The 25,790-nt window shown below is 40.6% G+C and overlaps 1 protein-coding gene across 1 annotated transcript in view; it reads right to left on the reverse strand.

The window, feature by feature from the left end:
- Positions 1 to 11,647, reverse strand: part of kif19 (kinesin family member 19) — a 204,057-nt gene extending 192,410 nt beyond the window's left edge. The window contains exons 1-2 of the mRNA XM_072241976.1: positions 11,526 to 11,647; positions 3,915 to 3,995 (exon numbers count right to left, since the gene is read on the reverse strand). Coding sequence (XP_072098077.1) covers positions 3,915 to 3,995; positions 11,526 to 11,564 — 120 coding nt within the window. The 5' untranslated portion in view covers positions 11,565 to 11,647. The remainder of the gene's footprint in view (positions 1 to 3,914; positions 3,996 to 11,525) is intronic.
- Between the last annotated feature and the right edge of the window lie 14,143 nt (positions 11,648 to 25,790).

Here is a 25,790-nt window from a genome sequence, read left to right on the forward strand (position 1 = left end):
TAGTTATTTTTTGGGTCTGGAAAAGCATGAAAATTTTTCCCATGTAAATTATTGGTTTGTTCGCTTTACGCCATTTCGGAACAAAAGGTTTCACAGGAAAGCTCTACCTTAGTGGGAGAAATACGGGACAAGGGTGGTCCCGTATAGGACAAACCAATTTAGCCCAATATACGGGATGTCCCGGCAAATACGGGACAGTTGGCAACCCTATGTTCAACAGTGCGTGACAGGGAATGAGGAAAGGTGCAGCTGACTCATATCATTTCCTCGCGGCCTGGTAGCACATGCTTTGTGGACCATTGATCTAAAGTCAGGATTTTCAGAATATATTTAATAAGGAGTCAGTCAAACAATCTTTGAAGGGTGTTGTAGGTCAAAGATTTGGTGCTACCAATTACAAACCAAGTTCTGGTCCTATGTAGTTGGTAGGCATATAAAGTTAGAGTCAAAATAAAGTTACTGTCAAAGTATATATATGTCACTATATACGACCTTGAGATTCAATTTATTGCGGGCATTCACAGGAAAATTAAGAAATATAATAGAATTATACATAAACAAAGACTGACAAACAACCAACGCGCAAAAGAAGACAAATTATTTAAATTAAATATCAATAAATAAATAATACTGAGAACATGAATTGTACATTCATATATGAAATGTTTCCATTTCTGAGAGTAGCAACTTGGGAAGGAATGTTGTGGCTCGTCTTTCTTAAAATCTTATTTTAATTTTAAAGTATTTTTAATAAAACAGTAAAATGTGATTTGGCAGGAATTTATTTTGTGTTTTAATTTATTGTACCTTATTGTGTTTCTTTATATCAACAGGGAAACATTAAAAAGTCATTGCATGGCCAGGTCTAACCTCATGATGTCTACAGTCTAGCAATTGCGTTGACTTGCAAAATGACCACAGAAATGATGCCGATGCTGTGTTAGGAGCCAGATGGCCAGGAATGGATCAGTAAACCAGGTCCGGTGCGTTACCACCCAATGTCTGGCTGTACTATCAACTTCTTCCACATATTCACCAACACCATGAAAACTTGGATGATGCACCTCCAGGAACCATCACTCATGAATTTTTGCCTGTCATGTTTTTAGGTCAAGAAGAGAAAAAGTTGCTTACAAATAAAAAAAATTCCATAAAAGAGAAAATATACAATAAATTGCTGAATTAATGCTTTGCTGACAATCTGATTAGCACATTAACTCTGCGACCAGAAAGCATTACTAAATTGGGCTCCTGTGTAATATAATCTGATGCGTAAACACAATTGTAAACTCAGATGACAATTTTTTCCCATTAATGCAGTAAGAGATTTATCTCACCTCTTCCATCAAGGGAGCACATCAGATTAAAACCTGTTTTGTGCACAGGTGCTTAGATTTATCAACCATGATAAATAATGTAACATAGTATGGACAGTTAGTAATTCTAGCATTTGCTGAAATAAATCCCTGCTGTTGCCTTGCAGGCCAACACATCTTATTAATGTCCTGCATTTTAAAACCACTACAGTGACAGCATTTGCTCTGAATCACACAGCACGACTTAGAAAATTAAAATTCAGATATAATGGGACCAACAGTAAAAATATAAATTAATGCTGTTAGGTCTCTAGCACCTGCTGCAAGGCCAAGTGACCACTGTGGCAAGGTGAGGCTCTGACACACTATTTGCTATAACAGTGAGACATGAATGTGTCAAGTATAATTTATTATATTAGATGGAGATGTTCTGATGCAAGTCAGCTCCATCATCTTACGCACAGTTAACATTTAACACAAAAATACAGAAAAAATAGGGGGGGAGACTCACTGCCAGCAATTACAGGAATGGCAGTGTAGGTCTTAAGTTACTAGATCACCAGCCACTGACCCAGAAATATGAGCACAAATTCTATCATTGCAGCTGTGTCATTTATATCAAGCTATTAAATCAATTTGGATTTTATTTTAGGGAAAAAGCTGATCTCAGGCACAGTCACCAGTAAAGTACTTCTAATAGTAAAAATCATTCTAGAAAACCAATGTCCTCCAGCAAAGGAAATCTTGCATTTTTTTTTCCTGGGCTGGATATCATGCAACTGAAGATGTACCATTGAATCTTAATAGTCTCCATTACTCAAGGGTAAGTAAAGATGGGCAATAAATGCTGGCATTAAAAAAGGGGGCTGCATCCCATGAATGAAACCAGTAAAAAACTACATAAAATTGTAAACAACTTTCTCTCAGGTTCAATTGTGTTATGTGATTTTAGCTCTTGATTAGATTAAATTTAGTCACTTCATACTTTAATAATATGCAATAATCTTAGATGATATCATTGATACTCATCACCAGTCCCGTGCTAAGCTTGTCATATACCTAGAGGACACTCTGCAGCACTGTCCTCTTCAGCGGATTGAGGGCTGGGGGGGGGGGTGATGTGGGTGGGGGTACAACAAACTCTGTCACAGAAAGGAGAAACAAACTTTGGCAGCTATTCAACACATTCCTGTGGCTTAATATACTATCAAAACTGATAAATGCTTAAAATGTTCTGACATTCAGAAACTCACAAAACCTTAAAGCAAAATGTCTTTAAAATATTTAAAATCCCATACAGTTTAAAAAATCCAGATGACTACTCAAAGCAACCCCTTAATTCGTAAGGGAGAAGAACACCTTGTGTCTTTTGTCATCTGGCTCAGTTCTATTTTGCAAAATGATAGTTTACTTAAAAGGAAGAAACAAGGTCACGTGGTAAGTATCAGCTTGCATGATGAAATTGTAAATAAGAGTCATGGCTAATCCTTAATACAATCATGGAGATTAGGTACAGATAGACCAGGAAATACAAGTAAACCCCTGTGGTTTATTTAGGAAGTTATGTTATGCTCCTCACTGGAATTAAAATAAATCTCATTACACCTGGGGGAAATCTAATAGAGATGTGCTGGAGTTCCATGAAGAATTATTGCAGAATTGTTTTTCAAAAATTATTTGTGTAGAGTCCTGGTTTATGCATTTTACTATGTGATTTATGCAACCATTATTAATTGCATGAGGCAATGATTTTCCAAGCAAGTCCTATTTCTTACATTGTCTGTAATTTCCTCTCAAGTTCAGCCACAGATTCTCTCCACCTCCTTTTGTATTCTTCCAAGTATACCTGTTTGCATTTAATCTGGCCCAGTCTTCAAGTGGACGGAAATTATTTCTCATCTCTATTTGCTGCATTATTTCAGATTGTCTATGTCTCTCTCCACTCAACTCCAGAAAAAATATCAGTACTTTGGAAAAAGACTGGCATTTGAAAACCTGTGTAGAAACAACTTCATAAATTCCTGACACAATACGGACTACAGATGCTGGAAATCTCTAGTAACTCACACAAAACGCCAAAGGAACTCAACAGGTCAGGTATTCTGCTATAAGGTTTTGTGAACTCCTCCGGCGTTTTTGTGAGTTACTTCAGAAATTCCTTCTGTCATGTCTCCTTTCCAATCATCCAATCTCATTACATAACTTTGAGGACAACTTAAAATAAATTAACAACTTCTTCCCATTCACTGTAAGACTACTAACAGTACAATCTTCATTGATTCATTCAAAACCGCATTTGTTTCTTGTCACTCTGCCTTAGAAATGCATACCACGGAAAAGTGAACACAGTTCTAAATACTTAGTTGCTATTGACATAGAAGAGAGCAACACCCAACTATTACTAGTTTCACACAAAAGTATTCTGAGTTCTTTGGAAAGCACAATAGATTGGTCGCTTTTTTTAATATAAATGGAGTAAAGGCAACAATGAACAGCCTTTTGTGGATAAATTTGAACTACAAGGCAAAGGGAAACAACAGAGTAGATTTAAAGCCCTGCTGAAATTAGTTTGATCTAAAAGTAGTCATCAACACTGACCTGCTCGTCAACTTTGTGAGCAATGATTGTGGCACCTTCCTCCACTTCTGTCTCATTGATAGGCCGAATACGAAGGGCCACCTGCCCAAAAAAAAAGAAAGGTTGTTACTGAAGGCACCAATAGAGACATTTAGGAAATACCACCATTGGCAGTATGCAATAAGGGCTCACAAGAGCCAGTCTGCAGATCAATATGGAGTGCAAAGGTTTTTGGTGAAGGCACTGGATCTGGGCAGCAGAAGTAGTTTAAACATTGCTTCATTTATTCATAGGATCACACTTGTATACTGGTGATCCTAACAACTAATACCATATTGCCCTATGCACTTGCCCTAGGCCATTGGTGGGCTATTTTTGTATCTAGTTATTTGGCACATTTTATGGTTGCTCAAGTCTTTCATGGGACACATAGAATCTTAACAAATTAGATTAGAATAGATTCAGCTTTACTGTCATTGTGCCGAGTACAAATACAAAGCCAATGAAATGCAGTTAGCATCTGACCAGAAATGCAAAGAATAGTGTTATTTACAAAATAACTGCGAATAAAAAAAGTGCTACAGCACACAAATATTAAAGTACTGAGGCAGTACAATACGGATGCAATATTGCTTAGCACTGTGATGAAAGATTCAGCAATGTCACAGCCTCAGGGAAGAAGCTCTTCCTGTGCCTGCTGGTGCAGGAGCGGAGGCTCCTATAGCGCCTACCGGATGGGAGGAGAGTAAAAAGTCCATGGTTAGGGTGAGATGCATCCCTGATAATGCTTTTCGCCCTGCCCAGACAGCGTTTATGGTAAATGTTCTCAATGGTGGGCAATTGGGTGCCGATAATCCGCTGGGCAGTTTTCACCACACGCTGAAATGCTTTGTGGTCCGATACAGGACAATTGCCATTCCTCAGTGAATTCCAGATTACATAACTTTGCCTTGGGTGTCACCAGTGATGTGAATCTATACTTTAATGAACAGGCACTTCATTTACATTTTTTTCTCCCTGGGGTCTTGACAACCTTAGACAAAACAATGGTAACTCTAATGCATCCTACCTCAGGTGAATAACTAACACTCAATAATTCCAGCCAGATTACACCCCAGATACACCCTTGAACCATGCTAGCTGACCCTAGTGTGAAGGGACTAAGGATTATGTATTGGGCTAGTATGTTTGAAAACTAAATACAGGCCTTAGAACCAAACTGGGCCAGACTGGTTCTTTAATAGTAAGTAGTTTAAAGTCACCTCTAGTTAACAATATTGATGAGTGGTGGTTGTATGGACTGGGAGAAGACACTCAGGAACTGAGGCCGGGAGGCAGCCCTGAACCAGCCACACTGTTAATAGAACAGCTCAAGCAGAGGGGTTCTGAGAGAGATAATAACCATAAGATATAGGAGAAGAACTAAGAAGAATTTGGCCTGTCGAGTTTCTCTGTCTTTTCGTCACGGCTGATCCATTTTCCCTCTCGACCTCAATCCCCTGCCTTCCCCCCATATCTTTTTATGCCCTGACTAATCAAGAAACTATCAACCACTCCTTTAAATATACCCTCTCATTGCAAACCCCCATACCTTGAAAGGGCAGCAGCCCTTTCCCCACAGCCTGGCTCTCTCACCCACATCTATGGGGCCCAAGTGCATAGGTTGTGGTTGGATTGAGTCTGAAATTTATTTACAAAGTGCTTGAGCTAAGGTTCAGTTTGACAGTGGACAGGTCATAATTAAACTTTACTCCCGCACCATGCAAACCTTCAATGTGAAGGGCGTGTTAGTTTTTTTTTTGGAGAGGAGTTAACGTTATTGAGGCTCCTCATTTCTTCTTCGAAGATGTTCCAATAATTTGGTGTTCCAAATCAACCAACAGGAACCAAATCAGCAGATTTGCCAACTAAGCAAACTCCTTGATACAGACTGTGATCTGCCATTCTCAGATCGAAAACCTGTTGTTAATTAAAAATGTGGCCTTGTATCTTTAGTCAAATTATGAGAATCTGACACAGGGCACTATTGAAGAGTTGGTGTAACAGCAGTTCTATTATGCATACTTCCTGTTATATTTGTTTTTCATTTGAAATGGATACATGCCACAGCCATTATTGTCAGGAAGGTGACCCCGTTTTGTTAGTGAAACTGTCAGATCAAATATGCTTGGCAACTTTCTGTGGTTTTCAAAATGATTGTCTATTTATGATGCTCGGAATCATGGAAAGAGTGTCATGCCGGATTAAATTCTAATAGTCTTCTTTTTCATGCTGTGTCCAGATAAATGACTTCAGCCAACAAGGGGCTACTGTTCTCGACTTACCCAGCTGAATAGCAAAAATAATTAATCCTCTGATTACCAGTCTGTTGAAAAATAATCTGATTGTTCTTCAAAAAAACCTGTCCTCACTTCATAGAAAACATAAGAGAAACCTGTCTCTGCTCAAAGAACGCCAAGTTCACAGGGATAATTTTGGCAGGCTCTGCTACCGGTCTTGAAGGATGCCAGTGTAATCAGAGATAGAATGATAACACTATAATGTAGGCACTGTGGACCATGCTTGTTATTAGAGAGGTTCCCCACCAATAAGAGAGTCTCACTCTTTTCTCCCATGTGTTTTCAAAGGTTCCTGGTCCTGCTTTGCTTATTAGAAATAAGACCACAAGACCATAAGATACAAGAGCAGAATTAGGCCATTTGGCCACTTGAGCCTGCTCTGCCATTCCAGCATGACTGATTTATTATCCTTCTCGACCCCATTGTCCTGCCTTCTCCCCATAACATTTGATGTCTTTAGTAATCAAGGGCCTATCAAGCGCCACTTTAAATATACCCAATGTCCTCCATTAACACTTTCAAATGCCAGCTCAAACGTATTTAAGCTTACCAAGATCTGTTTGTCTTTTATTTGAAATTTTATTTTATTTTCATGGTTACACTTTATCCCATTGGAAAGCACTTTGAACTACATTGTCTGTATGAAAAATGCTCTATAGATAAGTTATTATTACTAGTTTTTTATTTTCTCACAACTAAACAGTTCTCAAGTGAAGCAAAAGTTTGCAGAAAATATTTTTGGGACAAATTAAAAGTGCAAAGCAAGACCATCAGTGGAGTTTATCTGTGGCATTCCTTTCCTTTGGAGTCTTTTTACACTTCTTTTAAATGAATAGACTATCAATTTAGCTTTAATAACATACCTGGGGTTTCATGGATCTTGAAATTCCACAAGCTGCATGCCCAGCAAATGCGCTTATGCTACCATGTCCGACTGACTCTCCCATAGTTTATCTGGAGGGCATACTGTGTACGTTGAGTTAAAGAGAATGCAAATCTTAACTTGATTCTGCCTGAGGTGTTAGCTGCCCTATATTGTAGGAAATTCAATTACCTATCTGCTGATGATGAACAGGTGGAGGTTGCCCGAACCTTCGCTTAGAGCAGAATTCATACAATTAAGGATCATTTCAGCCATATTAAAAAAAGTCCATCTTTGAAAAGAATACAGGACAAGGTGGTACTAGGTTATATTACTGATACCACCATGAGCCTTATTGGTCTGGATCACTTCAGGGGATAATAGGATCAAATCCTGCCAGTGAACTGAACTAACTATTACCAGGGATGATAAACATCATATTGCTGTCACGCTGTAAAAATACGAGGTTCAGGCTTCTTCGAAGAAGGAAACATACTGCTCCAGAGTTATTTAATTTACTGAATGCAGGTTTCCTTGCTGCTGTGGTGGGATTTGATCTCATGTCTCCAAAGACGATCCAGCCCTCTGGATTGCTTAATCCATGCTTCCTAAGTCTTGCAGACCTACGGTGAAGAACTTGTCTCTTAAATGCTATCAAGCTACTGAAAAGTTGTAATGTTAAAATTGAATGAACTACCTAGTATCAATACAGGAACTTGACTTCAGCATGACAAAGGAACCCCTAGCCCATTAATCATTGAAAATCCTCTCAGTAACATTTAGGGTGCCAAACCTGGAGAACAACACTAATCAATCAAGTGATATAACTATACTTGCATATTTCTATCAACACCCTGGAATCCGCCATCTCATCTCTAAGTATGTCCGAAGTAGGTGCTAGGTCCATGAAGACAGATCCAATAGATGTGCAGCTCTGTGAGTCCTTAATATTGAATCTGGACTCCAAGGTATGATATCTTTTATTCATGAGCACTTACTGGCAGTGAATTAATAGTCCTCAATGTTGAATATCACTTGGAACAAACAGCAGAGAAGAAAACTCAGCAAGTGCACACAGATTTGGGAGATTGTCAATGTTCATCACCAGAATAGATTTGGTAATGTCGCTGACCAAACTAGCAAAGTTCAAAAAGGATTTAGATGTCTGACTGTGCCCAAGGAAGATGGTGTGTGAACCAACATGAGGAAAGAGCACTATTGACCTTGTCTGTACCATTTCACCTAGAGTGGATGTGTCTGTGTGAAGTGACTACTGCACTGTCCTTGTTGGAGGTGTTCTGGGATAGATCCGGAACAAACCTACCAGACTTTCAGTGAGGCATAATGGGCTATCTATAGCCAAACTATTTTACCTACCACATCCTATAAACTCATGGCATGCCACATCCCTCATTCTACTTTGTAATCAAACCAGTTGACCAATCATCTTTCAGTAATGTGTGCAATAACAGCATTCTAGAATTGATATCAAGCATAGATAACTGTGTCAATCTGGTCAAGCTACAACACAGGCTAAACAACATTGGAAGTAGCAGATGAGCTATAAAAGAACCAAGGGGTGCCACAGTCAGATCAAAACCACATCCAGCAGTGAAGAGTGGTGGGCAATTAATTGTGAGGAAGTGGACACATTAACATTGTACCCTGAATGATGGTGATTTCTAGCTTTCGAGTATAAAAACCAAGGCTGAAGTATTTGCATCCACCTTCATGCAGAAGTATTGGGGATAATTTATCTTCCTCTTTTCTCAAGGCCATTCTTCAGATAAGCTAATTCACTCTGTGTGATATAAAGAAGTTAAATACGTTTCTTTTGCAAAGATTTTTGGGCAGGACAAAGTCCGAAAGTAGTGCTAAAAATTCACCTTCCAGAGCCAGCCATCTTCCTAGCCAAGTTGTTCACCTCCAATATCACGCTAAGATGTGGTATTTTAACAAATACACAAGAACTCAGAAATTGTTCCAGAGAACCCATGTTGAATGTATGGATCCAGTGTCAGTAAGATTTAGTTGTGCTCGGCTCATCCTTTCTAAACCCTTTGATAAGAAGCTTGCCTGGTGTATACCCCACAGTAAAATGTGAAGTAGTTCCTTAATTCAACAAAATAAAATGTCTGAGATTTTAGTTGAGTTTCATTTAGAGAGACAGCGCAATAATAGGCCCCTCCGGACAAATGTGCCTGCGCTGCCCAATTAAACCCGTGTGACCAGTTCATCTAATAACCCGTATGTCTTTGCAATGTGAGAGAAAACTGAGCACCTGGAGGAGATCCATTTGGTCACAGGGAGAAGGTACAAATTCCTTACACAACTGTGGAATTAAACCTACTCCATTTTAGCTACTACATTGTGTGTCAGTAAAGATGTGCTTGCTTCCCCCCTCCCCCAAGAAACTTCTTAAATTGCCATTTGCGAAACTGGCAGGCACAATTGCTGGTAGTACACTATGAAATAAAAGCTGTCCTTAGCTTATCCAACATCTACTCCATGGCAGTAGAGAACACTGTGTGTTCAATTCTTAACCACTTCAAATGACAATCAGGAGGGGAAAACTGTTGTGTCCCTTTTCACAGAAAATTAAATACACTTGTCAAAAAGGTTCCTTTCGCCGAGTCCATACTTGCAGTAATGTTTCTGCAAGTGCTGGCCTGCACTGTTGATAGGTGGCATGTTGGCTGGTCAGAGCCCCTGGAGTATGCCAGAGTAAAGTATTGAAGCACGAGACAGATTCCATTTTGTAGCCATATTTGCTCTGGCTACTACTGCATGCATGTCCAGCAATGCTGGGAGAGGATTTTGCTCATCCTCTCACTCATTGTTTGGATAAGTGTGACCTTGGAGTTGCCACTGAGCCTCACATTTCTGTTTGCTTTGGGTACCACCATGACCAGCATAGCCCAATTATTTCCATCCCGTTTCAACCCAATTCCATTACTTACCAATTCATATGGTTCCTGGGTAAATTGCCCTTCCAATGCATAAGGAGCTGGCTATGAATTGCGATAGGCAGGTTTTGCACCTGGTGTAAAACAAATATGCCTAATATCATACTTACCATCATATGAATCTCCTAATATTTTTCAGTCAGGAATCTAGACTTTACTGTTTCCAAGTTGAACATACTTACCAATTTGCTTTCAGTTGATGTAAGCAATATTATCCATAAAGTTTGGTGCACGACCACCTTTTGCTACATCATTATGTAACTTTCTCATTCATCAGCATACTTCACTGAACATTGCTTTTGTCCCAGTATCTGGAGAATGCTTTCCATATGTCTACAATTCCCCTTAAAGGTATAGGGCTGAAAGTCATGGTCCAGAGTAGAACAATCCACAGGAGCGTCAATCTTCATCTTGACATGTGTATTGTTAATTAATTTGTGTCTTTATCCACCTGGTTTTCATTTTGCATATTTACTGCGATGCACTCTGTATGCACCATGTTATTCACTTTGCTCATACACTCATAAATAAATTTACTGCTGATCTGGCTTTAAATCGATTTTGAACTTCACCTGGAAACTGCTGAAATGTGGTCTTTAAATGAATATTTACAACACTCTGCTGTTTTGAATGAGCAACACTCTTGCAGGTGATGCCACTTCTTATTCCCAAAATACACCAAGAATTTAAGAAACTCTTAGAAAGGCGCATGGATGGTAGAAAAATAGAGGGCTGTCTGTGAGGGAAGGGTTAGATTGATCTTAGAGTAGGTTAAAATGTCAACATCACATTGTGGGCTTAAAGGGCCTGTGCTGTGCTGTAATGAAGCAAAATATTTGGAAACGGACGGTTCCAAAGGAGAGATAACAGGGGTGAGCGAAAATGTATGGTTTTCTCAGGATGGATATTAAGTGGTAATTTGAATGACACTCTAAGACAGTTCAAGTAAATTCTCATTTTGGAAATACACCTATCTCAGATCTGTTTACAATGGGCTCCTGGTAGATGCGGGGTTTCTAACTTGCAAAACAAAACTCCTGGGGTTGGTTTCTTCTTCATAGAAACACGTTTTAAATCAGATCATACACATAAAAATACTATTTAAATGCAGACATAATAGAAACATGAACTAAAGTGAGAAGTGTATTTTATCTTAAATGTCTGAGAAGTTTAAACATTTACCTTTTAGTTAAATGTTTAAGTCAAAAAATATTAAACCAACAGGCAATCGTTTTTATTTAAGTCACCTGCAAGCAAATTCCAAGAAAATAAAGTATTTATTTTCCACCTTTATCCCAGACGTTACTGGTAGAATACAACACCAAACACATACAATAAGCGTATACAAAATCTATTTCCTTTAAGTCAATGCTGTTTAAACGCCGTTCCCTTGAGTGGAATGCTGTTTGATGTTTCTAGCCACTATTTTATAAATTGTTATTTATTAGGCTGGAAGTGAACTTACGGTCAGCTGTTGGTCTTTAGATTCTACTCCGTCCTTCATGGTTGTTGGCAGTGGGAGCGGAATTACACAGTCCGACTACATAGCGGTGGGTCGCAGATACTTAGACAAGATCACGGGCTGTCCTCTTCACCCTCACATTCTCTCTCTCTCACCTCCTTCTCGCACACCCCTCAACACAACTTTATTATGAACCGCCCGATTCAGATCTCCAAATCCACACCGGCACGCAATCTTCCAGCTTGATTTTTCCCTCAATTAAAAAAAATGTATTTATTTCTCTTAGCAGGTCACCCTCCCGTGACTGTTCAAGCTTCTAATAGCTAAGCTATAGCAAATGGGCGCCATTCGCAGCGGCTGCACCAGCGGGGTGCGTTGCTGCCGTCGATCCCCGTTGTGTGAATACTATATTGGTCTGTATCCTAGAGCCCTCAAGACTTTCAAACTGGATTCCGTGCGCAGGAAATCCGAGCCGACACGGCATCGGTTGGCAGGTGCTCACAGAGGCCGCCTGCCGACGACTCGCGGTTACAGTACCCGGATCCCAATTGAAGTGGAGACTGCGGGCCCCGGGGTGCTGCAATCCGGAGCAACGAATTGTCTACCTGCGGAACTGTTGGGGGGAAAAAGATTTATCGACATTTCGGGCGGAAATCCCGAACCGGGCGCTTTAGTCCCTGTGAAAAATCAGAGAAAAGACATGTTACATGCACCTACAGCAAGACACACACAAAATGCTGGAGTAACTCAGCAGGTTAGGCAGCATCTATGGAGGAGAAGTAACAGTCGACCCTTCATTACGATTGGAAAGGAAGAGGTGTTTGTGTGTGTGTGTGTGTGTGTGTGGTTCGCTCGGGTTTAGATGTCGCATGCTCCTGAAGCACTTTGATGAGGTATTGTAGGACTAAAAATAGAAACAGTTCTGTAGCACAAAACTCCTGGACTGTGGGTTTTTACCATTAGCAGCTCTGGAATCATAAGCAAGCTCTGACAGTATGGATTAGTTACAAAATAACTCACTAATAACAACATTTTAAAGATATTTGAATGAGCGTAAATTAATGCCTCCATCCCTTTTCTTCCTTTTCCATGGTTTTCTGTCTCTTTCACTAACCAACCTCCTAGCTCTTGGCTTCATCCCTCCCCCTCCAAGTTTCACCTATCACCTTGTGCTTCTCTCTTTCCTGCCCCCACCTTTCAATTCTACTCACCTTTTTTCTCTCTCTCGTCCTGGAGAAGGGTTTCGGCCCGAAACGTCGACTGTACTTTTTTTTCCATAGTTGCTGCCTGGCCTGCTGAGTTCCTCCAGCATTGTGTGTGTGTGTGTGTGTTGCTTGGGTAAGCATACTGTAGTAGCGGTTACTCAAACAAACCAATGCCGCTGCTAGACACCACACGGGGAGTTATCTTGATATAACGTGCCCTCTGATAAATCCAATAATAATGTTCGAAGAGTTGAAGAAATTAATTGAATCCTTTTTTTTTGCAACTAGAAAGCATACAATCCTGAAGCGATGAAACTTAAGAAACTGAAACTAGTGATGTTAAATGTACTTAAAGCGGATTTAAGCAAAGTTGAGTTAAGCGAATTCAGAATCAGTATCAGGTTTATTTTCACTGGAATATGTCGTGAAATTTGTTGACTTAGCAGCAGCAATACAATGCAATATGTGATAATATAGGAAGAAAAAATTACAGTAAGTACATATGTATTAAAGAGTGCAAAAACAAATAATATATTTAAAAAGTGAGGTAGTGTTCATGGGTCTGTAACCAGGTGACCGATGAATATCATTTTTTATTGTTAAAGTGCACTTATGTATTCACCTTGGTAATGCTAAAATAGCTGCCTGTACCTTTAAGATGAAATGGTGACGTCATTTTGCACGTGTGGAGTCCATCGAGAAGTTGCCATTTTGACTGCTTTTCCCAAGTTTGGTGAGGAAAGGTGAATGATATTTGATAATATCCATGTAAATTCGTTTATACTTGTTCGTAAAATTAGAATATCAATAATTTGACATGTTTTACATGTGGATGCTTTAGATTTTCGCGAGTTAATTGATCAGCGCTGGATTGGGTGATGTTCCTTATCAGCTGGGTAAGTTAGTTTATTTAGTAATCCAACTGCAAGGCAATATATTGTAAAAGTTCTTGCAAAAGTTTATTTTTGTCTTTTTTTATTGTTTCATGACCGAATGTGAACGTAACGGAGTAATGTGAATGTGTTATTCTCTACTCACGTAGCGTAAGCGGAAACTCGTTTCAAGATCTAGCTTGTATGTGTTTGGAAGTTAAGCACGTGTGTGCCGAAGTTATCGATGAGTTAAGATGAGATGTACTTATTCATAATTTTGGTGTTGTGTATAAGGTACAGGGTTGGTGGCATTCTAATGCTGTTTGTATTGTTTTACAGTAGTTTAGAATTGCCACTGCCGTATTGGTTTTGTATAGTATTTATTTTCATACTGCTATAATATAATAAGGGTGTGGTCTGAAAATAAACAGATATAATAGCGGGAACTTTTTTTCATTCATTTTGTCGTTTTTATGTCGATAGTCTCTTTCTGCATTAAAACACCTAAAACAGATAAAGGAATTAAAAACCCGAACTTGTTGTCCTGCGTGTGTAATTTTCCGCAGGCTACAAAATTTGGTACCAGGAGTGAGGCACTTCCAAGCCAGTTTAGAGGGTTTTTGATTTTTGTATGCAGTATAATGTACAATACATCATACGGTAGTGGTGAAGAACCAGTGGGATAGAAAGAGAGCCTGTTATCGCGTGGAGACCGTGGTAGAGCCGTGAGACCGGGCTGGAACACTGGGACTGATGCCAAGACATGGAACAGTGGTGATCCAGGGCAACTGCGGCCTTGAAGTCATTGAGTTTTCTGCAAGAGGCGTCAGCGACGCCTTTTCCAGGCTTGTTGTAGGGACTTTAAGAACTTGAATTTTCATAATGTTACATTCAGAGAATGAGCAACCTGAACCTGATTTAAGTGAACAAATCAGAGAGTTGCATAGTAGGCATGAGGAAGCCATGGCAACTACAGACAGATACATTCAGCAAAAAGTCCTACATGTATGTTCCAAGGGAAAGACACATTGCTCCATTTATGGATGATGTTGAGAAAAATGAGAGATCTGTTGATGACTTTATTGAAGAAGTCAAATGCGTACTTTGTGCTAGAAATCAGTCTGGCCAGGATCAGTAGGATTTTGTGATGTCACGGCTCAGGGGTGCAGCTCTAGAAGATGCACACGTGCGCAGTGATGCAGTGGAAGACCAGGCTGATGACTTGTTCACCTATCTCAGGGAAGCTTTCAGTGACAACCATAGAGCACCCGGCCAAACAGCGTGAGGGTGAAGATATATGAGAGTTTTGATGCTCTGGGGGGGAGAACAGTTTTTCTCAACAATAAACCTTGTGAGTGGTTATCACCAAGTGGGAGTAGAGGAATATGATGGGTACTATACTGCTTTTTTGACCCCATTTGGTCTATACGAATATCTTTGCATGCCATTTGGGGTCTGCAATGGGCCTGCAACTTTTCAAAGACTCATGCAGGCAACCATGAATGATTTAGTCTTCCAAGTTATGCTGGTATATCTGGATGATATTCTGGTGTATTCACAGACTTTTCAGGAACCTTTGGACAGGCTTGACACTGTGCTTCAGCATCTCAAGGAGACTGGTCTGAAGGTGAAATCGGAAAAATGTTATTTTCTGCAGTCAGAGGTCAAGTTCATAGAATATCAACCAAGGAGATGGACACAAATTCCAAGAAGGTCTTGGTGGTTTAGCAATTGCCAGTACCATCTACAGTCAAAAACTTTAGATCATTTTTTGGCTTTTGTAGTTATTACAGACAGTTCATTTGGGGATTCTCAAAAGATTGTAGGTCCGCGGCATGATGTAGTGGATTTGCGTCTTGGTGCAGGGAGTCCTAGTTAAAACAGTCCTGGATGGAAGAATGTCACACTGCCCTTGACTTGCTCAAAGAGAAACTGACCAGTTCACCTATCCTCAGCTTTGCCGACTTCACACATCCTTTAATAGTGGAGATCAATGCAAGCAGTTATGGACTGGGAGTTGTTTTATACTAGCAACAGGGAGAGGCAAAGAAGGTTATTGCTTATGTAAGCCAATGATTGAGAAATGGTGAAAAGAAAGAAAGGAATTATAGCAGCATGAAGATTTAAAAGGGGAGGAGTGTCTTTCAGGGGGAGAGTCGATTGGGAGAAGTGCTTAGATATAGTAGCTTGTCATTGCGCGAGGATGCTGAGAAGGCTTCAAAATAAAAGAGACATTGTCTAGCAGAGTAGTTGTCGAAAGAGCAGTCGTCAGAGTGGTATAAGTCAGAGTAATAGGGCTTCAGTGAGGACGGGCCTAGGTGAGATAAGTTACTCTTTTGTTCATCCTCTAACAAGAATAGTGGGTATGACTGAGAGGCCAGTTTTCTGTCCTGGGTGTCAGATGTGGGATGTCCAGGAGACTTATAGCCTCCCTGATGGCCACATCTGTGCCAGGTGCATCGAGCTTCAGCTCCTTAGAGACCGAGTTAGGGAACTGGAGCTACAGCTTGATGACTTTCGGATTGCTGGGGAGAGTGAGGAGGTGATAGGAGCTACAGGCAGGTAGACACCTGGGGGCCACAGCAGACAGGTAAGTGGGTGACCCATCAGCAGAGGAAAGGGAGGGCGTCAGGTAGTGGAGGGCACCCCTGTGGCTGTCCCCCTTAACAATAAGTACTCTATTTTGAGTGCTGTTAGTGGAGGTGGGGGGACCTAGCTGGGGGAAGCAACAGTGGCCGTGCCTCAGTAGGAAACTGAAGAGAATGGCAGCGGTAATAGGGGACACCAGAGGCAGGGGGACAGATAGGCGATTCTGTGAGTGCGAAAAAGAAACAAGGATGGTAATTTGCCTCCCAGGTACCAGGGTTCGTGATGTTTCTGAGCACATCCACAATATCCCGAAATGGGAGGCTGAGCACCCAGAGGTATAAAAAGGGTGGAGGTCATGAAAACAGAATACAGACAGTTAGGAAGGAAGCTGAGCAGCAGGACCTCAAAGGTAGTAATCTCGGGATGACTGACTGTGACCCGCAACAATGATTATAGGAATGGAATGAGGTGGAGGATAAATGAGTGGCTGAAGGATTGGAGCATGGGGCAGCGATTCAAATTTTTGGATCATTAGGACCGCTTCTGGGGCAGGTGTGACCTGTACAAAAATGACAGGTTACACTTGAATCCAAGGGGGACCAATATCCTGGTGGGGAGGTTTGCTGTTGGGGAGGGTTTAAACTAGATATGCAGGGGGAGTGGGAACCAAAGTGAAGAGGCAGAGGATGGGGAAGTTGGAGGACAAGTAGAGACAGCTTGTAGGGAGTTTGTGAGGAAGATAGATGTTAGAGTAAAGCTACACTCCCCCAGATGGTTAGAGATTTGTCTATTTTAATGCAAGGAGTATCATAAACAAGGCAGATGAACTTAGAGCATGGATCAATACGTGGAACTATGACATTGCGGCCATTACAGAGACTTGGATGTCTCAGGAGCAGAAATGGCTGCTGAGTGTGCCAGGCTTTAGATGTTTCAAAAGAGGTGGGGCGCAGCATTGCTAATAGGGGTAGTGTCATGGCTGCAGAAAATGAGGAAGTCATGGAGGGATGGTCTACTGAGTGCGGGTGGAAGTCAGAAACAGGAAAGGAGCAATAACTACTGGGTGTTTCTTATAGACCCCCCCCCCCAATAGTAACAGGGATATCGAGGAGCGGATAAGGAGGCAGATTCTGAACGGTGCAATAATAATAAGGTTGTTGTGATGGGAGATTTTAACTTTCCTAATATTGATTGGCATCTCCTTAGTGCAAGGGGTTTAGATGGGGTAGAGTTTCTTGAGTGTGTTCAGGAAGGTTTCCTGACACAATATGTAGATAAGCCAACTAGAGGAGAGGCTGTACTTGATCTGGTATTGGGAAATGAACCTGGTCAGGTGTCAGATCTCTCGGTGGGAGAGCATCTTGGAGGTAGTGACCACAATTTTATCTCCTTCAACATACGCTGGAAAGGGATAAGAACAGATAATTTCAATAGGTACATTTAATGTCAGATATATATATATACAATATACATCCCAAAATACATTTTATTCGCAAAATCCGCAAAAACAGAAGAGTGCCCAAAGAGTGAGTTAAATGTTAGAACCCCAAAGACCCCCCAACTCACCCCTGCCACGCATAAGTAGCAGCAAAGCAATGACCCCCCCCCCCACCAGCAAAAGAGCATCGGCACACCCCACCGAGCACTCAAGCGTGCAGCAAAGCATCAATAAAGACACAGACTTGCAGTACCCCAAAGACTACGCGTTCACCCAGTAATTCGACATACCACAGTGTCTGTCTCCCTCCCTTATTTATCTCTTTAAAGAGGCAAGACAGGACTCATCTGAAAAACAGTACCTTTCAAAGTGCAGAACCTGTTCAACATGTCACTCCTTTTTTGTGAAGAACAATTAAGGGGCATGACTATGATGATGGTTTTGAAAATGAAGATAAAGGTTTCAGATGGCAAGGCCCAGCTATTTGATGGTCAGTTCAGACATGATGGATGGAAGATGCTGACCCAGGATTGTGAAAGTTTGAAAAAAGGTAGCAGTTTTCTTCAGAGAAAATAGGCAAATGAAACACCCTGGTTTCCTTGGCTGAGGAAGTCTAGGGAAGACACTGTCAAGTCCTGCCAAACTCGTGACATTGAGACGGTGTGCTCCCACCCCAAACCACAGTTTGTGTGGTAATTTGCTACTGTTACAAATTAGTGCCACAAAATAACAGACGGCACACTGCATACAATTTAAAGGAATTATGTTTATGAATCTTAACTAAAGGGTTAGTAAAGAATAACAAAAAGAAAAAGGCCCATTCTAATTAAACAGTCAAATGTGCACAAGTTGGAGCTCACCTTGAACTTGTTTGTCACTTGGGCGCCGAGCCCTCGGTCTGCGTGAAAGTACACACCACCTTCCAAATGTCACTCGCAGTCCATCTCGAACAAACGGGTCTCTCGCCGGATCCTATGCTACGACCGGTTCTCCCCAGTGTCTTCTCTCCATCTCCCGCAGAACACAAGCCCAAGATCAACCTTATTGTCCCTCACTAAGAAGACCTCCTGCAAATTGGATGACACACATTCCACATCATCCCTCATCTTCAACAATAACCCAAACAGGCTGAAAGCAGAACGTACTGCTCTTACAGAGCCACTAAGTGAGATACCTACAGCATTACAGTAAAGATGTGAACCAGGGCATTACCCAAAGAAAACTTGAGGTACATCATATTATTTGAACATGCACTTCTATTGATGGTTTAATTATGACACCTACAAACCATCAGGTTCAGGAACATGTCTTTTCCTACAACAGTCTGATTCTTGAAACTACCTGCACAGCCTAACCCTACCTCAGCAATGGAACACTATGGAGCTCTTTTTTCACTACTGAAGATTTGTTTTAGATTGTATCTTTGTTTCTGCACTTTTGCACAGATTTTTTCATTATATGGTTTAATTTTAATGTATAATACATATTCTGTGTGTAGTCTGTTCTTATTTACTGGCCTGTAAAACTGCTACTCAATTTTAAGAAGCATACAAGCTTTTCATTGTACTGTATCTTAACAGTACTTATAAACTCGACTTCACTTGCTGAATGCTTAATGCCCTTGATATGATATATGGATTTACATTTAAAACTGCAATCTATTTTGTTAGAAGACAGAGATTATTTTCAACCCACCAATAGTGATGAGAAATCAAATTTTAAAATCACTTACTCATTTTGTAGCTTTAAATGTCTCAAGACAGTAATCTGGGACTGTAATTGCCAAATGATTGGCTCATTTATGAGAAGCAAAACAGAAGAGGAAATTATTTTAAAACATTATATTTCAGCTAATTTGGCAACTAGGTCAAAACATTGCTTGAAAACCCACAGTTGATCTGCAGCACATTAAGAAATTTCAAATAAGATAGTATCAAACATGAGAAAATCTCATGTCCTGATGAAGGGTCTCATCCTGAATCATCAACTGTTTACCCTTTTCCATAGATGTTGCTTGGCCAGCTGAGTTCCTCCAGCATTTTGTGCACGTTACTAATAATAAAGTGTGTCATGATTTTGGCTGGTTTAGATCGTTCAAGTGGCTTGTTATATTCTTTGAAATTGGTTAGTGTTTAAAATGAGAACAAATTAAACAAAACATCGATTCATCCCAATATATGTCTAAATAACTTTGTCAAATTCTGTTCACTAAATACTCATAAAACATAGAACAGTACTGCATGAAGCACCTTAGGTCATTTCACCATAATAGAACTGCAATATAAATGCAAGTTATTGCTGTAAAGTGTCAATTGACATGTTGATGGAAGTCTGAAGTTGCAGGCAACATCTTGTCTGAGAGCATTACGCACATTATTATTTATTTAAGACATCACAGGATAAAACATGGAATACGTAATTTACTTGTGTTATTGTGTATTATAAGTTTACTTATGACATTTTATATTGCTCTAAAGCATAGCTTTTGTTTATGTAATTCTGAAAATATTAGAAGAATTGCTAATCAAATTACAAATGCTGAGATTATCAACAGACAAAAATGGAGACATACATTGTAATAATTTGTAGAAAAACAAGGTTGTCATTTTTCACTTCAATAATTGTTCCCTTCATTCCTGCAATCTGTCTCCATTTCCCAGGAAATAGTGCTGTAAAGTGACAAAGAACAAACTTCATACCACAGATAGCACTGAGTGTCATCCAATATTCAAGGGAGCTCTTTATGGAAAAGTAATTCAGTTCATTATGCAAACCATATTCATTGTGTTTTTTTTTAAAAGGCTTGAATAATATCATTCCGAGTTCTCAGAGTTAACAGGTGCCAGTTTTGAAGGAATCTGGCTATCAGTTCACATATCCATTTGCAAATGCAAGGACGGATTCTGGCAATAACAAGAATCAGGTTTATTATCACTGTCTTAAATGATGTAAAATGTGTTGTTTTGTGGCAACAGTACTGTGCAAAGACATAAAATACTTGAAAGTACAAAATAAATTGTGCAAAATAAAAATACTGAGGTAGTGTTCATGGATTTTTCAGAAATCTGATGACAGAAGGGAAGAGCATGGTGGAGGATTACAAATACCTGGGGATACGAATTGACAATAAACTGGACCGGTCACTGAGGCTGTCTACAAGAAGGGTCAGAGCCATCTCTTATTTCCTGAGGAGACTGAGGTCCTTTAACATCTATCGAACAATGCTGAGGATGTTCGAGTCTGTGGTGGCCAGTGCTATCATGTTTACTGTTGTGTGCTGGGGCAGCAGGCTGAGGGTAGCAGACACCAACAGAATCAACAAACTCATTCATAAGGCCAGTGATGTTGTGGGGATGGAACTGGACTCTCTGACGGTGGTCTCTGAAAGAGGATGCTATGCAAATTGCATGCCATCTTGGACTATGTTTCCCATCCACTACATAATGTACTGGTTGGGCACAGGAGTACATTCAGCCAGAGACTCATTCCACCGAGATGCAACACAGAGCGTCATAGGAAGTCATTCCTGCCTGTGGCCATCAAACTTTACAACTCCTCCCTTGGAGGGTCAGACACCCTGAGCCAATAGGCTGGTCCTGGACTTATTTCCTGGCATAATTTACATATTATTTAATTATTTATGGTTTTATATTGCTATATTGATACTCTATTCTTGGTTGGTGCAACTGTAACAAAACCCAATTTCGCTTGGGATCAATAAAGTATGACTATAACTGTTCCTGAATCATTGAGTGTGTGTTCAGGCACCTGTACCTCCTTACTGATGGTAGTAATGAAAAGAGGACATGTCCCAGATGATAAGGCCCTTTAATAAAGGATGCCCCCTTCTTGAGACACCACCTCTGCAGGAGGTCCTCAAAGCATCTTCAAGACAATATGGCCAATATAAAAGGCCTGTTTTAATAGGTAGCTTGCTGATAAGAAAAAAATTCAAATTTATTATCAAAGTACATACGTGTCATCGCATACAACCCTGAGATTCTTTTCCTGCAGGCATACTTAGTAAATCTATGGAACAGTAACTGTAAACAGGATCTATAAACTGTAAACATCAGGAACTGTAAACAAACTATGCAAGTACAGATAAATAGCAATAAATATTGAGTGAGGAATAACAAAATAAGAATCCTTAAATGAGTGTAGCTATCCCCTTTTGTTTAAGAGCCTGATGGTTGAGGGGTAGTAACTGTTGTACAAGGCCCTGGTGAGACCCCACCTGGAGTATTGTATGCAGTTTTGGTCTCCAAATTTGAGGAAGGACATTCTTGCTATGGAGGGAGTGCAGCGTAGGTTCACTGGGTTAATTCCCGGGATGGCAGGAATGTCATATGTTAAAAGATTGGAGTGACTGAGCTTGTATACATTGGAATTTAGAAGGATGAGAGGGGATCTGATTGAAACATATAAGATTATTAAGGGATTGGACACACAAGAGGCAGGAAACATGTTCCCGATGTTGGGGGAGTCCAGAACCAGAGGCCACAGTTTAAGAATAAGGGGTAGACCATTTAGAACGGAGCTGAGGAAAAACTTTTTCACACAGAGGGTTGTGGATCTGTGGAATGCTCTGCCTCAGAAGGCAGTGGAGGCCAATTCTCTGGATTCTTTCAAGAGAGAGTTAGATAGAGCTCTTGAAGATGGCGGAGTCAAGGGATATGGGGAGAAGGCCTGGGTGGTGAGGATCTTTGATGATGGATGCTGCTTTGCTACGGCAATGTTTCACGTAGATGTGTTCAGTGGTTGGGAGGGTTTTACCCATGATGTACTGGGCTGAATCCACTACTTTTTGTAGGATTTTGCACTCAAAGGAATTGGTGTTCCCATACCAGGCCATAATGCAGCCAGTCAGCACACTTTGCACCACATATCTACAGAAGTTTGCCAAGGTTTTTGACGATGTGCTGAATCTCTACAGACTCCTGAGGAAGTAGAGGCGCTGTCGTGATTTCTTTGGAATTATATGATGGGTCCAGGACAGTTCCTCTGAAGTAGTGACAACCAGGAATTTAAAGCCGCTTACCCTATCCAGCTCTGATCCTCCGATGAGTTCTGGCTCATGAACTGGTTTCCCTCTCCTGAAATTGACAATCAGTTCCTTGGTCTTATTCTCATTGAGTGAGAGGTTGTTGTTATTACACCACTGAGCCAAATTTTTAATCTCCCTCCTGTGTGCTGATTCATCACCACCTTTGATACAGTCCACAACAGTGGTGACATCAGCAATCTTGTATATGATGTTGAAACTGTACTTTAGTCACGCAGTCATAGATGTAAAGCGAATAGAGCAGGGGGCTAAGTACACGTCCTTGTGGTTCTCCTGTGCTGATGGAGATTGTGGAGGAGATGTTTTCCTCAATCTGAACAGATTGAGGTCTACAAGTGAGGAAATCCAAGGTCCAATTGCACAAGGGGGTATTGAGGCTCGGGTCTTGGAGATTACTGATGCCTTGAGGGGATGTTGGTATTAAATGCTGAGCAGTAATTGATAAAGAGCATCCTGATGTATGCTTATTATTCAGTAGGGGTAGTTGCAAATTAGAGGTGCTTATACAATATATCATGTAGTATCTGCATAAATCATTTATTAGTTTTAGTTCACAAAGATGTAACTTGCATAACTACCTTGGATGCTTATACATTGGTAAACAGTGTTCATTCATCAGAGAGGTGGTCAGTGAACTTTGAAGCATTTCTGTTCAAAAGCAGATTGTGTGATAGTTTTAAACTAAAGTTAGCAGTAATTCCAGTCTTTTATTACATTTCTGGATTTTCTTTCAGATCACTTTTTAAATAATATGTTGGAATGACAGTTAAGTCTTCAATTACTAAGTAGGATTCTTGACCATAAGACAGGAGCAGAATTAGGCCATTTGGCCCAGTAGCAGGTTGGAATGTCTCTTAGGTGCGTCTGGAGGTAATGAATTACAGCAGGCCCTGTGCAGCCATCAGAGCGATGCAATGGACATCTGAATGAAAATTTAGTTTGTTTTTAGAAGTAACATATATTGTGGGTAAAGGGTAAGCAATAGATGCACTGAGATTTCCAGAAGGCATTCAATAACATGCCACATCACAGGTCACTGAAAGAATTAAAATATCACAGTCAAGGAGACAACATAGTTCCACGTGCTGATCCATGCTTTAAGCTCATTCACCTTACTTACAATACTCCTTGGTTTGAAGTTGACACAAATGCAGAACATTATTCCCACAATACTCAACCTTTGGATTCCTATCTTTGTATGTGGGCTTTACAATATCTTTTCCTACAGCGACTTCACCACTGCACTGCAACTCAAGTTTCATCCCCTTGTACTCTAGTTTAAACCACACCCTCCTAACCCTAGAGCAGCACCAGCAAACCTTTCTTGTAGGGATATTAATATGACTGAAACGTTTCAAGGATGTTGCTGGGACTTAAGGATTTGAGTTAGGTTTATCTGAGTTGGACAATTCACACAAGGGGTGCATGAAAAGAGCAATTTTTCATCTGAGCGGCAATCGAGATTTAGCGGCTGTTTTTAAAAAGGCAGACACAAGGAAATCTGCAGATGCTGGAAATTCAAGTAACACCCACAAAAAATGCTGGTGAACGCAGCAGGTCCGGCAGCACCTATAGGAAGAGGTACAGTCGACGTTTCCGGCCGAGACCCTTTGTCAGGACTAACTGAAAGAAGAGATGGTAAGAGATTTGAGAGAGGGAGGGGGAGATCCGAAATGATAGGAGAAGACAGGAGGGGAGGGATGGATCTAAGAGCTGGAGAAGGGAGAGGATCATGGGATGGGAAGCCTGCAGAGAAAGAGAAGGGGGGAGGGGAGCCCAGAGGGTGGAGAGCAGGCAAGGAGTTATAGTGAGAGGGACAGGGAGAAAAAAGAGAGAGAGAAAAGGGGGGGGGATAATTTTTTTAAATTAAATAAATAAATAAATAAGGGATGGGGTGTGAAGGAGAGGAGAGGCATTAATGGAAGTTAGAGAAGTCAATATAAAAGTGGATAAATCTCTGGGTCCTGACAGGATATTCCCTAGGACCTTGAGGGAAGTTAGTGTAGAAACAGCAGGGGCTCTGACAGAAGTATTTCAAATGTCATTAGAAACAGGGATGGTGCCAGGGGATTGGCGTATTGCCGTGTGGTTCCATTGTTTAAAACGGGTTCTAAGAGTAAACCTGGCAATTATCAGCCTGTGAGTTTGACGTCAGTGGTGGGTAAATTGATGGAAGGTATTCTTAGAGATGGTATATATAATTATCTGGATAGACAAGGTCTGATTAGGAACAATCAACATGGATTTGTACATGGAAGGTCATGTTTGACAAATCTTATTGAATTTTTTGGAGAGGTTACTAGGAAAATTAATGAGGGTAAAGCGGTGGATATTGTCTATATGGACTTCAGTAAGGCCTTTGACAAGGTTCCACATGGAAGGTTAGTTAGGAAGGTTCAACGTTAGATATTAATACTGAAGTAGTAAAATGGATTCAACAGTGGCTGGATGGGAGATGCCAGAGAGTAGTGGTGGATCACTATTTGTCAGGTTGGAGGCCGGTGACTAGTGGTGTGCCTCAGGGATCTGTACTGGGTCCAAGGTGGTTTGTCATATTCATTAATGATCTGGATGATGGAGTGGTAAATTGGATTAGTAAGTATGCAGATGATACTAAGACAGGTGGCGTTGTGGATAATGAAGTAGGTTTTCAAAGCTTGCAGAGAGATTTGGGCCAGTTAGAAGAGTGGGCTGAAAGATGGCACATGGAGTTTAATGCTGATAAGTGGGAGGTGCTACATTTTGGTAGGACTAATCAAAATAGGACATACATGGTAAATGGTAGGGCATTGAGGAATGCAGTAGAACAGAGGGATCTAGGAATAATGGTGCATAGTTCCCTGAAGGTGGAATCTCATGTGGATAGAGTGGTGAAGAAAGCTTTTCGTATACTGGCCTTTATAAATCACAGCATTGAGTATAGGAGTTGGGATGTAATATTAAAATTGTACAAGGCATTGGTGAGGCCAAATTTGAACTATTGTGTACAGTTCTGGTCACCGAATTATAGGAAAGATGTCAACAAAATAGAGAGAGTAGAGAGGAGATTTACTAGAATGTTACCTGGGTTTCAGCACCTAAGTTACAGAGAAAGGTTGA

The sequence above is a fragment of the Mobula birostris genome, chromosome 24, assembly GCF_030028105.1.
Source record: "Mobula birostris isolate sMobBir1 chromosome 24, sMobBir1.hap1, whole genome shotgun sequence".
NCBI lineage: Eukaryota > Metazoa > Chordata > Chondrichthyes > Myliobatiformes > Myliobatidae > Mobula > Mobula birostris.